General features: G+C 35.9%; 1 protein-coding gene across 2 annotated transcripts; it reads left to right on the top strand.

The window, feature by feature from the left end:
• The first annotated feature begins 2,833 nt into the window (after positions 1–2,833).
• hhla2a.1 (HERV-H LTR-associating 2a, tandem duplicate 1) lies at positions 2,834–7,970 on the top strand. 2 transcript variants are annotated; one of them, XM_043249893.1, is made up of 7 exons: positions 2,834–3,249; positions 5,468–5,755; positions 6,550–6,825; positions 6,914–7,240; positions 7,377–7,466; positions 7,566–7,628; positions 7,721–7,970. In XM_043249893.1, exons 1-7 carry the CDS (start codon positions 3,180–3,182, stop codon positions 7,771–7,773), a joined length of 1,167 nt encoding a protein of 388 aa, XP_043105828.1. In that variant the 5' UTR covers positions 2,834–3,179; the 3' UTR covers positions 7,774–7,970. The 2 variants fall into 2 exon arrangements, with proteins under 2 accessions (XP_043105828.1, XP_043105829.1); XM_043249894.1 differs by having other exon boundaries at positions 2,836–3,249; positions 5,377–5,755.
• The last annotated feature ends 5,970 nt before the right edge of the window (positions 7,971–13,940 follow it).

The following is a 13,940-nucleotide window of genomic DNA, read 5'->3' on the forward strand; positions in this document are numbered from 1 at the left end:
TAGTTAATCATCACGGAAACGATGCAGCAGCTTGTGTAAAAAGTATATGAATAATATAATTTTGCACACAAAAAAATTTATAAATTAATAAATATTTATTAATGTTCTGAGAGTGTTTTGAGTGGTTGCTAAGGTCTTTCAGGTGGATTCTACACTGTAAAAAATTGCACTATAAAATAACGGCAATCTATTGTGGTTGCCAGCATTGTATTATTAATTTACTGCTCTAACATAAATTTTATTATACCAAATGGATTTCTTCAAACCACTTGTGTTTTAAAAAGCTAGTGTTTATATGGTGTTAGTACAGTGATCTTATTTCCTTTGAGTCCACTAAGAAGAAATATTTCCTAATAGAAACCCCTTAAAGTGTAATAATAAAGCAAACAAAACATGACTTTACTGAAATCTTTGTAGGTTGTCATTAACTAACAATAGCACACATTTATGTAGGCTACTATAATGCTCTCACGGTCAAAAAGACACTGTCACTGTATCAGCATCTACTGCCTTTAAATAAAGCAGCAGAACATCAATGTAGGGTGCTCAGGGATAGAGAGAACAACAGATGTTTAATATAATATTTTTAAATCTAGATATAACATTACTCACTATATAATATAAATTATATGCAGATAAGAGTTGCACAGTAAATGTCAGAATATATCATGATTATTTCACTCAAATGTTGCAATTAATATTTCTGATGGATTTGATATTTTTAAACTGAAAGTCTTGGTTTGGGACAAGGACAAAACAAAAACACAAATCCTGTGTATATAAAAGGGAATAAATAGTATTCGAATCGAGTATCTGGTGAAACACAGTGGCACACAATCAATAATAAAATTGGAGCCAGCAGAAGAGTAATCCTAGAGCAGTAACATGCTCCTCTAATCCAGGATTAGAGTCTGATTGAGGGCACAGAAGAGTGCTGGCATCTGAGAGAGACCAGCACGTGCCTCTGTGCATCTAGAGGAAGCTGCTCTTTTACACTCAACCAGGATCATCCTTCCCTGTTCAGATCATTAATCATTATAAGAAGGATCTAAAAAGCTGCTTCACAATCATAATTTCCACAATCACACTTAATCTTAGTTTATCAACACAAATTCTATAAACATCCCCTTGTGGCCAAACACTGTATGACAGGGGAGCTAACAACCTGCCTGTTTTCATCACGAAATTTTTAAGTGCGTGATATAGCTAGTAGCAGAACCTGATTTTGCTGAGTGTGCCGTGTTCCTGGATCAACAACTTTGCTGACCCTGAAACAACATTGTGATTAACCAATCGTATTTAAGGAACCAGGTTACAGTTTTAAAGTTTAGGCTTACAATCAGTGTTCGGCGCTTGTACGGCAGTGTCATTCATCTATCATTTCCTCTGATTTTATGCTAGTATTCCTATATTTGAACATAAATGTCCACTGAATTAATGTTTGCACTGTAGTTTCAAGAAGTCATTTATTTTTTGGTCTCTACATTGAAAGGAGGGGGGAAACGTTCTAGAAAACTGCAGGCTATATCTAAAACTCATCTGCTTGTATTTTTACAACGGTGTGTGATGAAAAATGATTGAGAGAAATCATCACATCGTTGATTCAAAGGATTCCTCTGAAACCAATGTAGCCAGGTTTGACAAATGTTATTAAAACAAACACAGAGGTTTCGATCATTGCCACTCAAGTAGGCACATAACTTTGTTTGCATATGAAAGCAGCGGCTTGTGGGTGCGACCACGTGAAAGGACTTGCTTAAGAATTTGGATTGAATTTAATAAAAAAATCAGGTTTTTTTTAATGATGTAGCCCATGCAAACATTGTACAAAATGTGCGATTTTAATTAAATATGAAGTAAAAAAAAAAAAGGTAGTCAAAGAAAACTTGCCATAAAAAACCTAATTTAAGTAGTTCTAAAATAATGAAGTTTAAATGTTTAACCCCCCGGTTTCACAGGCTAACTGACTAATCTTAAAACACGCTTTTGTCTTATGATGAACACCAGTAATGCTTTTTTCTATGGCATGTTTATGAAACATTACTCCTAATTGTAATCACTCCTAATAACAAGCCCTAATTGAACTAATCCTGGTTTAGGCTAAGCCCTATCTATAAAACTGGGCCTTGTGGTCATATAGATAGATAGCTCGAACAACTCATGCATATGTAACTCATGAAATGAATCAGACTGCACAATGATATTCAAATAGTCATTCTTCGAATATAAAAACATTTCAGTGTGACTGAAGCCAGGAGGAATGTGTTTACCGCCGTGTCATCAAACACACTGACCACACTTCTTCTGCAGCCTGCAGGCGCCCGATCAGCACTTTCTCAAATCTCGAGTCTGTGCATTCGGCCAACCCGTAAGGTCGGTATGACAGCACCTGTCAAAGTCTGTAAATACTGCAAGTTTAAACTCCTTCTAAGCGTTATGCATCCGTTGGAATGTCAGGCATAAAAATGTACTGGGCCGTCCACGGGGCTCCTTTCAGGAAGGAAACAACGGTTTCATGCTCTGACGTCATGACAACCTTTACTAACCACCAGGGAAACTGCAATCCACCACGAGTTAAATACACACGCTTACCAAACTCTAGCAAATTGGGCAAGAAGGGTTTCAAGGGCATTTGAAGCAGGTCGATATTTAGCAAGCTCTCAACAAAGAGCTAGGTGGTGTTAAAAGACTTAGAGGTTCAGAAAGGTCGGCCTGGAGGGATGTGGGAAGGTTATGGTGAAGTAGCTGGAGTACATGGTCGGCCTTAAAGGGTTTCAGCTGCCATTTAGTGACTCATGATCTTTGAAAGAGGCGTGGAAACCTGTCTACCCACTCTCTCCCTCTCTTTCTTTCTCTCGTATTCATACCCACAGCAAGTTCACAGCAATAGCAGAGCCAATATTCAGAAGTCATCTTGGGAACTTTCTCTGTTAGCGTTCTCTTTTTGTTTTTATATTCACAAAGACTCTCATTCAGGTGAAACCAGAAGCTGTTACTACTTTTTCTTTTCTTTTTTTTTGTCCGTCTGTGAAGCAGTAAAGAGGAACAGGGTCTGATTACGTTCCTGAGAGAGACTCTTTGAAGAGTCTCTTCTTCTCAGCAGTTTTTTTTTCTCTGTCAGCTCTTCTCATTTAGTCCCACACCTCTTATTTTACTTCAATACTTTGTTGCGAGGGAGAATGTCAAGAACCTACTATGGCGCATGTGTTGTTTTATGGATTTTTTCCTTAGTGGCTTGTAAGGTTCCAGGTAAGATGAATTTGTATTGTTTATTGTTTTTTTTTTTTTTTTTTTTGCCATTTTACTTCTGAAAGAGGTGCTTTTCTTTTGTATGAATGCTGCTTTTCTTCATGAAATCAAAAGTTAAAAGTTTGTAATCACTGATCACTTAAGTGATTACCTTTTGCTATCAATCTGCTTTGATATCAGTGCCTGCCATTTTTTGGCTAGGACACTTTTTTATCAATTCATGTTTGTGCATCACAGCTGTCAGGCTGAAAAGATGCCAGGAAAGACTTACAGTATGGTATGAATATACCTTATTATGTAATTGAAGGGGATGGAATGAAGTATCAGTCTTGGCAAGATCATCCACAGACATCTGTTTTCTAGTTGAGTAATTCCTCCTCAGGAATTCTTTCAGTTGTTTTTTTGTTTTATTTGTTACCCATCATGATTTCTATATATAATGTAGTATGTTGGTGCTGTTAAATGATTGAACACAATTAATTGCATCCAAAATAAAACTTTAAAATAAACTTTTAAACTTTTAAAATAAAACTTTTGTTTACATAATGTGTATGTACTGTGTTATGTTTAGTATAAGTAAATCTATATGATGTAAATCTATAAATCTATATGTAAACACACATTTTGACACATCTATATGTATGTAAACATATATTAAGAAAAATGTCATTTATATATATATATATATATATATATATATATATATATATATATATATATATATATATATAAATTGTCAAATCATAAGTATACAAAGTACACACGTGTGTGTAAACAAAAACGTATATTTTGGAACGCAATTAATCATTTGACAGCACTAATATATATGTATGTAATTAGTATAATAGTATGTTCTGTATATATTAGGTAGTATTATTTTAGTATATTTATTTATTTTTACATTTTTACAGCTTTAGTCATTTTCGTACTTCAGCTTAAATGTAGATATTTCACTTACAGAAGCAAGATTTAGAATTCTGATTTTTATTTTTACTTTATTTTAGATTTTTAATTACCAAAACTGTAATAGTTTACATTTACGTACATATGTGTGTGCGCACTCACTTGATTTTTTTTTTTTATTACAATAAATAAAACAACTATAATTTAATTTCCGTCTTATTTCTTAATTCTTTATTTACTTATTTATAAACCTGCCAGTTTCAAATGTGCATTATTCCAGCAACATATCATCATCAGACTGAAAGGATGCCAGGAAAGATGAATGCTCGTTATAAATATACCTTACATAATTAAAGTGGATGCTACTCTTAGATCTCAAGTGGAGGCAGGATTTCAGCTAATGGCTTTTTGAGCCCTTCCTTGTTATAGAGTGAGACTGCTAGAATTCACTCTGGCACGTCATGTGTGACTTGCTCACTCGCTGTGAATTTTTCAATAAATCTCTGTAATAGATCTAGATTATGAAAGGAAAGCGTTGCATGTAAGACATCGGGATAAAATAAGAAACCGTAGCAAAACCACTTTTCCTACACACTATAACTGTTGCAGTGAGGATTTTGACGCACTTAAAGATCAATGCCGTTAAATCTGTAGATAAAGATGTAGTCTGTTGCGATCTTGCAATGTATGCAAACCCACGCCCGTGTCACAACATAAAGGTCAGCGCTATCATGCGCTCTGCCACTGCTCTATTTGTTTTGTATTTATAGCCAGTCTTCTGATAAGGTGAGTATGTTGAACTCTAAACAATCACGGTCATAAGTGTTTATTCCTGATAAATGTTATGGGTGAACACGCAATTGTAATCACTCTCAGAAAAGGTATGTGTGTTTTGTACACATGCAGCATGTGGTTAGAAAGCTGGGGGTAGACATACGGTACATGTCAAAATAAGAGATTCTATGTCCAGAATTACAAATCTACCTGCTCTAACAACCTCCCCTGAAAGTTGCTATCTGACAAACCTAACAGTCCACCTGTCTTATCAGCAAAGTGTTTATTATTAAGGCGCTTACGGTTTTTAAAGCGGCGAATTTGCAGCCATCTCGGTGCATGATCAATGTATTAGATCAGCACAGAACTTGAGAGTTATATAACTTTTAATATTTTGTGTTTATTTGGCATATGCTTAATACATTCGTGTATTTGCATCTTTTTTTTAAGAAATTGAAAGTTACAGCCTGCCCTGACTGAGGTCTATAGATCATTCTCGTACATGCAGGAACATCTGAAAGCTTTTGTTGTTGACTCGCAGAGGTTCGCGTGACCTGCATCTTCTCCGAGGACTGTATTCTTCCCTGTTCTTTCGCGCCCACTAATGGTGATCCAGTGAGGATCCAGTGGTTCCAGCAGGAGGCGCTCGTATTCAGTGTGCAGCCGGCGGGGCAGATGTTCAACCGCGGCAGCGTGTCTCTGCTCAGCGACGGCGCCTCTGAGGGAAACGCTTCACTGTTTGTGAAACAAGTGGACACGAGGAGTAAAGGACGCTACAAATGTGTGGTCAACAACGTAACTGTGACGTATGTAGTTGCAGCGGTGGAAGGTTTGTTTCTTTTTCGAGAACACATCGATTTTTGTTAAGTGTGTTATTTGTGATTAGCATAGTTAAAGATTTTGATTCCTTTTTGTTGTGAATCAGTTCACTAAAAAGAATCATTCACGCTCCTTGAATCATTTAGAGTAGGGGCCGAGTCTTTTTAATAGTTTTTAATCACTGAATCGATTGAAGTCGACCCAAACCGGTTGATTTATTAAAATTTTCAGTTTATTTACGTAGGTTACAATATTAAAGACTTTTTACTGGAACACAAGCCCCACGTAGGTGTATTCTACTGATATCACCTTTATAGTAGTTTCCTTGCAACTATTTAAACAATTATGTGTGTATCTGTCTGTCTGTCTGTGTGTGTGTGTGTGTGTGTGTGTGTGAGTGTGTGTGTGTGTGTGTGTGTGTGTGTGTGTGTTATCTGTTATTTTATCAGCAGTCGGCCTAATTCGCGAATGAATCACTCTTTTGCAAAAGGTTTGGCGATTCAGTTTGATTCATTTGGACAGTTCAGTCACGCTCTGGATCGTCTTGACATTTTTATTTTTGTTATCGTTTGCTGCTGAATTGCGAATGCTAGCTAGCTGCAATTTTATTTCTTTATCTGAGAGATTTTCCTTTTAAAAGGGCATTATCCGTTAGATTGAGTAGCCATGTAAATTGATCAGCATTCTTAAGATAATCTTACCCTAAGCTAATAGAAATTAGAACTTTTTTAAAACAACAATTAAACAATTAAATTAGATAAATAGAATTGCATCAATCTATCTGTTTTATTTCATGTTTTCCAGCTCCCATCAGGACGGTCTCCATTGACATGAATCCCTCTGGTCTGATTCAGTGCTCTACTAAAGATGTCTATCCAGCACCGGTGGTGCAGTGGAGCACAAAGCCCAGGTTAAATCCTGCTTTCCTGCAGCCCATCACCCGCATGGTTCCTGGAGGAAAGGGCCTTTTTAAAGTGGAAAGCGTCTTGCAGCAGAACAGCAGCTTTGATTATACTTATGAGTGTAACATCACCTCTAAATACGGCACACACACGCGAACGGCTTCATTACAGCTGCAAGGTAAAAAGTAATAAATTTTTAACGTGCAAAAAAAGTTATATATGCTGCAGCATTGTTTCTAATGGTGATAATGCCAATGTTCTCTCAGAAATTAACAGCTCCGAAGGGAAAGACCTGGTTATTCCTTGTAAAGCTCCTAAGAAACTTCAGTCCTTCTCTCTCGTCTGGACTTTTACGACAGCAAACAAAACCACAGATATCCTCACGTACAACAGCCAGACTCGTAAATCCAGAAGCTTCTGGGATAATGCAGAATTAGAGGAGGATGACGCATTGAAGGGGGACGTTTCACTAACCCTGGAGAACCCCGTTGTCTCAGACCATTCGGGAATCTACACATGTACCTTCTCGGGAGCAGAGACACAACATCTGACACAGAGTCGTGTTGTTATTGCATCTGCCAAACAGGAGAAAGGTATCCACTGATCCGTGAACTCATCCATCCATTAATTCATCAAACCTAGAACTCATTTCCTGCCAGAACATTGTGGCATTTTACTTTTTAACAGCAACATTTAACTCGGACGCTTCTGTCCCCTTTTTCTCTTTAGGTTTTATTAAATATAATTTGTGGATGTTGGGAATCGTCGCGGGATTAATCGCCCTTCTTGTGCTCACTTTAGTTATAAAAAGATACAGAGGTAATAACGCGAACAGTATTTTTAATACTTTTTAATAAAAGTGTTTATTGGTAAAGGGATAGAGTGGTTCACGCTAAAATTAATATTTTGTTTGTGCAGCAAAATCAAAAAGAAAACAAGAAAGAGCTCAAGAGGATGCAGAAATGCAAAGCATGAACCCAGGTATAGTCCAGTCATCATCTTTTTTAATAATTAATCATATAAGATCAAAGCCGTATAAATTAAACCGACTGTTTTCTTTCTGTTTTTTAAAGACAAAACGTCAGACGAGCCACAAGCCATACAGCCTTCATCTTCTCACAGTTAGCCACGGAGAGAAGAAAGCAGAACCAGTATGAAATACAAGATGAAAGACCAGATAATGGGACTTTATTTCTATGCAGTGATTATTTGTATCAAACAATTTGTCGTCCAGGAAAATTGCACGAGAAAAATTATTTTGATACATTTTTTCCCATAATTTATTCCGAAAAAAGTAACATATAAAAAAGTATTTTATTTGTCTGTGTGTTATTATTCATTTTCCAACACCTTGGAGTACTGGCAATATGAAAAGTAATTATTACACTAATGCTCAGATATTTGTGGTCAGTAAGGCGCGGATATACATTTTTTAAAATGAACTATGATTTCTGAAGGACGCTGAAAACTACAGTAATGGTTGCTAAAAATTCAGCTTTGCATCACTGGAACAAATTGCATTTTAAAATATATTCAAACCTAACATCGTTGTGATAATATTACACAGTATTTTTGTTAAAATAAATGCAGAATCTGTGAGAATAAGAAACTTCACGTAATAATTATCATCTCTAATAAACCACAACGTGACATATCCACACAAAGACCGCACCGGTCCGCTTTAAGGTTAAAACTCGGGTGATTTGTTCTTTTCCCCGGTTCTTTTTTCTTCATCCTCTTCTTAACTGTACCTGTTACATGGCCGGTTCTGGTCACTATATGTCCACTCATGCACCAGCTGGTTAATCATTCACTGATTTAATTGATATGTCCACAAGGGTCTTTCTCTCCCCCTTTCTCACGCGCACACACTCTCAGGACACATGCACTTGCACAGAGAGACAGAGTGTGGCATCTCAGAAAAGTGACCAGAAAGCGGGGCATATTGCGACGGTCATGGAACTGCTGCGTCTGTGTGCTGCAGTCCTGCTTTTTCTTAGGACTTGGGTGTCTGGTATCATAATAACCAAAGGTAAGCGCGCATAAACACTCAATTTATGAGATTATTAATTGTTTCTCTTCTAAGGGAAAAAAACGGAATGAAAAATGACCGCCCCAGTCTTTTGGGAAAGTCATTTTTTTAATGTTACAGTTACAAAAATTACAATATGTTTAAAATAAAATAATTGGATGTAAATAGCACATTATATAAAATAGATACAAATAAGAATATAAAAAGTGTACATGCTTTGTTTTTGGTTCGTGTTAAAGTAAAAATAATGCACAAAGTTTTTTTATCTGCAATGTATAATAGAACTGTTTATTATATTATATATTATATTATTTGTACATGTAAAGCAACTGAAAATTGTATTTTATTTTGGCTTGTTTTGTCCTTTTTTTTTTTCCTTCTGGTTGTACATCTCTGTCCTTTAAGTTGTTCAGCCGGAGCTGTTGGCTCGGTAAATGGATCAAAGCAGCACTTGTAGGAAACTCCATTAGTCTCAGATTAATGACCCTTGTGAAAGAGAACAATCTGTGATTCATTTATGAGGAATAAGCAGCCTACAAGTGAACAGCAAATTGTAGGAAAAACAGATTGCAGGAAAACACGCCATTTAAACAAAACAACAGGCTAACTAATACATTTTTATGCGCAAATGTTAATTTGCTATTGTTTGGCATAAAGCAAAACCAAGGCGGCCAAACTCTGTTAGCTCTTGAGGCCTGTATTTTCTCAGACGAAGCAAAGTTGAACTTTACCTTGCAGTTAAAGCGCTTGGAAAAACTCCCATGACCGGCTGATTTTTTTGGTGGAATTCTGAGGCTTTGCATGTGCTGGTCTCGCTCTAGATGCGCACGTAACGTGTCTGTTCTACGAAGACTGCGTGCTGCCCTGCAGTTTCAAGCCCACAGGAGCCGTGGTTATCCACTGGTACAAGCAGCAGATCCCTGTCCACAGCTACTACTACAATAAAGACCAGTACGGCCTCCAGAACAAGCATTTCAGCGGCAGGACCAGCCTGTTCAATTCCCAGATCGCACAGGGCAATGCCTCTCTGGTGCTGAGGAAAGTGAAAGTCCAGGATCAAGGGAGGTACAAGTGCTACACCAGCACCAGGAAGGGAAACCAGGAAACCTTCGTTAACCTCGGGGTCAAAGGTCAGTAACGCGCTCATGTTTTTGGGTTGTCTGATGTAAAAAGCTGCATTTCACAGAGTTTAACAGTTACAATACTGTTAGGCAACGACTGTAAAATTGAATTTGGATGCTTTTATACAAGGACTAAAAGGACACAAGAGGGCGCTAGGGGGTTCTGTAGAAAAGTTAGATGAGAGATAAAAGTGAATAATGCTGATGAAAATTAAAAATAAATAAAGTACAACATTTTCCTGCATCTAACAGATATGGTTTAATTTTGTGTTATAAACCCTGGTTGTAAATAAACAAAGTCAATTAAACACAAAATATGTTATTCTTTGATGAGACAGAAAAATTGCATTCATTTAATATAAAATAATTTCTTGCTCAGTATTTATTTAATTTTTTAATTTTGGTATTATTTAATATTGGTTTCGAGTGCAAAAAAGTGTTACCAAAACATAATATTTGACACATTTTTATACTAAAAACAAATGCATGAAAATACATACCTTACACATTTTTCTCCAGGTTTGTTTATTTGGTTTTAAGCACTAAAGAGTGTTAACAATAACGGAGCATAGATTCATATTTTATACATATATTAAAATATTGTTTGGTTACAAAACAATGTTTTAATATATGTATAAAAAACAAGACACAAAACAAAGTATTCATTTCATAGAATATTGATATTTTATTTTTTTCAGATGCAGTTTCTATTTTTAAATTTATATTAATATGATTTTTTTGGACACATTTTTTAGGTTTGCTTACATTTCTTAATATGTTTTTATTTACCTTAATAATAGAACATGGATTCATATTTTTGTTACATATTTTAAAATATTTTATATACAAAAGAAAATAATAATTAATAAAAAGTATTTTTGTAGGTTTGTTTACTCAAAATAAAATATATTTGCTATAAAAATTGGACATGAAAAATACACAGCTGCCTTTCTCCAGTTTGTATATCATTTGAACAAAAAATACATTACATATAAAAAATATATACCAGTCATTTTTGAGAGGCTAGATTTAATTCTGCATTGAAAAGATGTTTCATTACAATACAAATCAATTTAAAGCTTTATTGGCATTTATATAAACCTTTTTTTTAAGATATTTGAAATAATCCTACATTTGATTAATTTTAAGCGGTGCATTTTCTGTCACGCTTAGCACTGATCCAGTTTGTGAAGCTCGAGATGGTCGAGGAACGCGTGATCTGTCTGTCCCAGAACATCTATCCGGCTCCTGAGGTCACGTGGGTCACCGATCCCTCAACCGACGCCAGAAGCCTCCAGAACTTCACTCGTAAAACCTCGGACTCCAAGGGCCTGTTCAGCATCGAGAGCAGCGTCAGTGTGATAGGAAACACCTCAGATCATATCTACTTCTGCTCTGTTGTGTCCGCCGATGAGATGCAGGTGTGGACCGCGTCGCTGCATCACCAAGGTAACAGAAACACAGTCGGTCAGGAAAGGTGTTTGTTACAAAGTTCGCGCAGCTCTTTAAATCTTCTGCATCTTTCAGATGAGTTGTTTGGTGAGGAGGGCTCTGGACTCCTGATTCCCTGCGTGGTGCCACAACCTCGCTACAATTTTACCCTCACTTGGACCTTTGTCCGAACCACCGAATCCATCCCCATCTTCACCTACGACAGCCGGACCCGTCGGATCGCCAACCTGTGGGAGAGCAAAGCTGAAGTCGACATGGATCAGGCTCATTTAGGCAACGGTTCCCTTCACCTGCTGAACCCGGACAGCTTGGGACACAGCGGGGCCTACATCTGCACGTTCTACGGCTTCCAGATGAGACATCAAGTCCAAACGCATGTCAATATTACCATTCGTGTGACTGGTGAGATTTACTTAGTCTAAAGAATTGCTAAAAAAATAAAAAAAAATTCCTTAGTGTCTTTGAAAGGCTGGCACAGTCGTTATGATACATAGCATAATAAATATGTTTTTTTCCAGATGATGATGAATATGACTGCAGAAGGTCATGGTGGGGTACTGCTGCATCTGTCTTCATATTTCTGATCACTGTATCTGTAGCCCTGTCCCGATGCTTTAGAATGAGAGGTAATTATTTTTTAGACCAAAATTAAAAAAAGTATATATGTTTGTATATATGTATATGTATGTATATACATATATGTTTATATATATATATATATATATATATATATATATATATATATATATATATATATATATATATATATATATATACTGTATATGTGTGTGTGTATATATGTATGTATGTATATATATATATATATATATATATATATATATATATATATATATATATATATATATAATTATTTTAACATATATTTACATTTTTATTATTATATTATTACATTGTATTACGTAGATTAAAAAATTCAATATATTTTTAACACATAGATAATTTATACACACACATATGTGTGTGTGTGTGTAATATTTAATGTAATATTATACATAAAATAGTTCAATATATTGTGTAAAAGCTATTTATTTTTTGCTTTTACTTTATTATATTTTTTTAAATAATACAATTTTATGGCACGTTATACCAAATGTTAATATATCTTCAGTGCTAGAGTTTTTGGTTTTTTTTTTATACATTTTTTAGTCAAACCATCGGACACATCGATACATCAACTATGTATTTATATGTGTTATTTACATATATGATATGATAATGTACTGCATAAAACATTTTGCGTAATATTACACAATTTAATATGTTACCATATTATCAAAGGCGGTTTTACTTTAGCTTGTATTACAGGCACATTGTCTCTCGCAGGTGAACATCCAGGCAATGGCCATTCAGACATCAGCAAACGAATCAGATGTAGCAACAAATCCGGTAAATAATTCTGCTCATTCATACCGCTGCAAATTCAACACTCTCTAATTCTCATATTCCGTTTTAGCGGAAATCGCAGCATTTGAGAGACAAGGACAAGATGAACCCAGACACAACGGTTTGGAATCAGTACAGACGGACGTTCACAAGGCCCCGTCCAACACAACGCTTTACGAGTCATCCAAACCAGTCAAACAACATCCTGACGGCTTTCAGAACGACGTCCTGCCGCACACACCCACAGAAAACAGCCTGATTGATGCTGGTTCCTCTACACCTGAAACACCAGCGGAAACACGTGAATCCAGGCCACAAACACCAACCGCCGCTATCATGACCCTGTTCACGTCTGAGATGAACACGGAGGCAGCCGGTGGTAAAGACCGTGAGAGAAATGAACTTGAGTCTGAATCACGCTCAGCAGATGGGGTAGATATGGAAAATACAGTGATTAAGGCATTTCATAACAAATTCGAATCTTCCACACCTGAGCTGTCACAGATTAATGGCTTCAGGTGATTGAGATTAATTTGATAAATTAAAATGGTGCTGACTACTTATAATAACTTGATTTCAGAGCTCGTTCCGGAAATAAACGGCACGTGGTAGATTAAATAATAATGTTAATTAATTTGAGAAATATGCAACTATACACTTTTACTCTCAACACTTAAAGCTCAGTTAATAAAATCATTTTCATGTAAAAATGTTGTATTATTATGCGTCTTGTGCATTATATAGTTATATCGCCTATACATTGCACTTAATCCTCACATAACTCCTGAGTTACATAAAGCATGTACACGTATCCTTTTTCAATTCTTTTTTTTTTTTTTTTTGTGGTGAACATATGTTGCAACGTGATGAGATTAAACGACTTGTGTGAAAATACATAAATAAACAGTGTTTGTCTATAACCAGCAGGGGGCGATATTTCTGTTTGCGTATGTCCTATGCTTCTTCTAGCGCGTCCTCGCTTTATCTCTTTTAAAAGTGGGATTCTTTTCTGTCAGAAAAAAAGCGCTGGCATTACAAAAGGAAACTATAGTTTGTTTTTAAACATATTAAAGTGCTATATATGAATTATACACGTACTATCTGCTGTCACGTAGATGAATAACGTAGCCTAAATTGTGCAACGACGTTTTAGTCATGACTTCAGGCTGTTTTAAATCTCTAAGGATTTTTTTTTGGGGAAGGGGCTGATCCTTTTTCCTGTTTACAACGCGACATGTCCGTCCCTCGTGGACATTTAAAAATTAAAGCACAGAAATGTTCCAG

Source organism: Puntigrus tetrazona, chromosome 10 (genome assembly GCF_018831695.1).
Source record: "Puntigrus tetrazona isolate hp1 chromosome 10, ASM1883169v1, whole genome shotgun sequence".
Classification (NCBI taxonomy): domain Eukaryota; kingdom Metazoa; phylum Chordata; class Actinopteri; order Cypriniformes; family Cyprinidae; genus Puntigrus; species Puntigrus tetrazona.

Excerpts from the sequence above, each read along its gene's own strand:
- hhla2a.1 (XM_043249893.1), top strand. The coding sequence starts at position 3,180 with ATGTCAAGAACCTACTATGGCGCATGTGTTGTTTTATGGATTTTTTCC. Across the intron at positions 3,250-5,467 it reads AGTGGCTTGTAAGGTTCCAG|AGGTTCGCGTGACCTGCATC; the intron begins GTAAGATGAATT and ends GTTGACTCGCAG. Across the intron at positions 7,467-7,565 it reads AGTTATAAAAAGATACAGAG|CAAAATCAAAAAGAAAACAA; the intron begins GTAATAACGCGA and ends TTGTTTGTGCAG.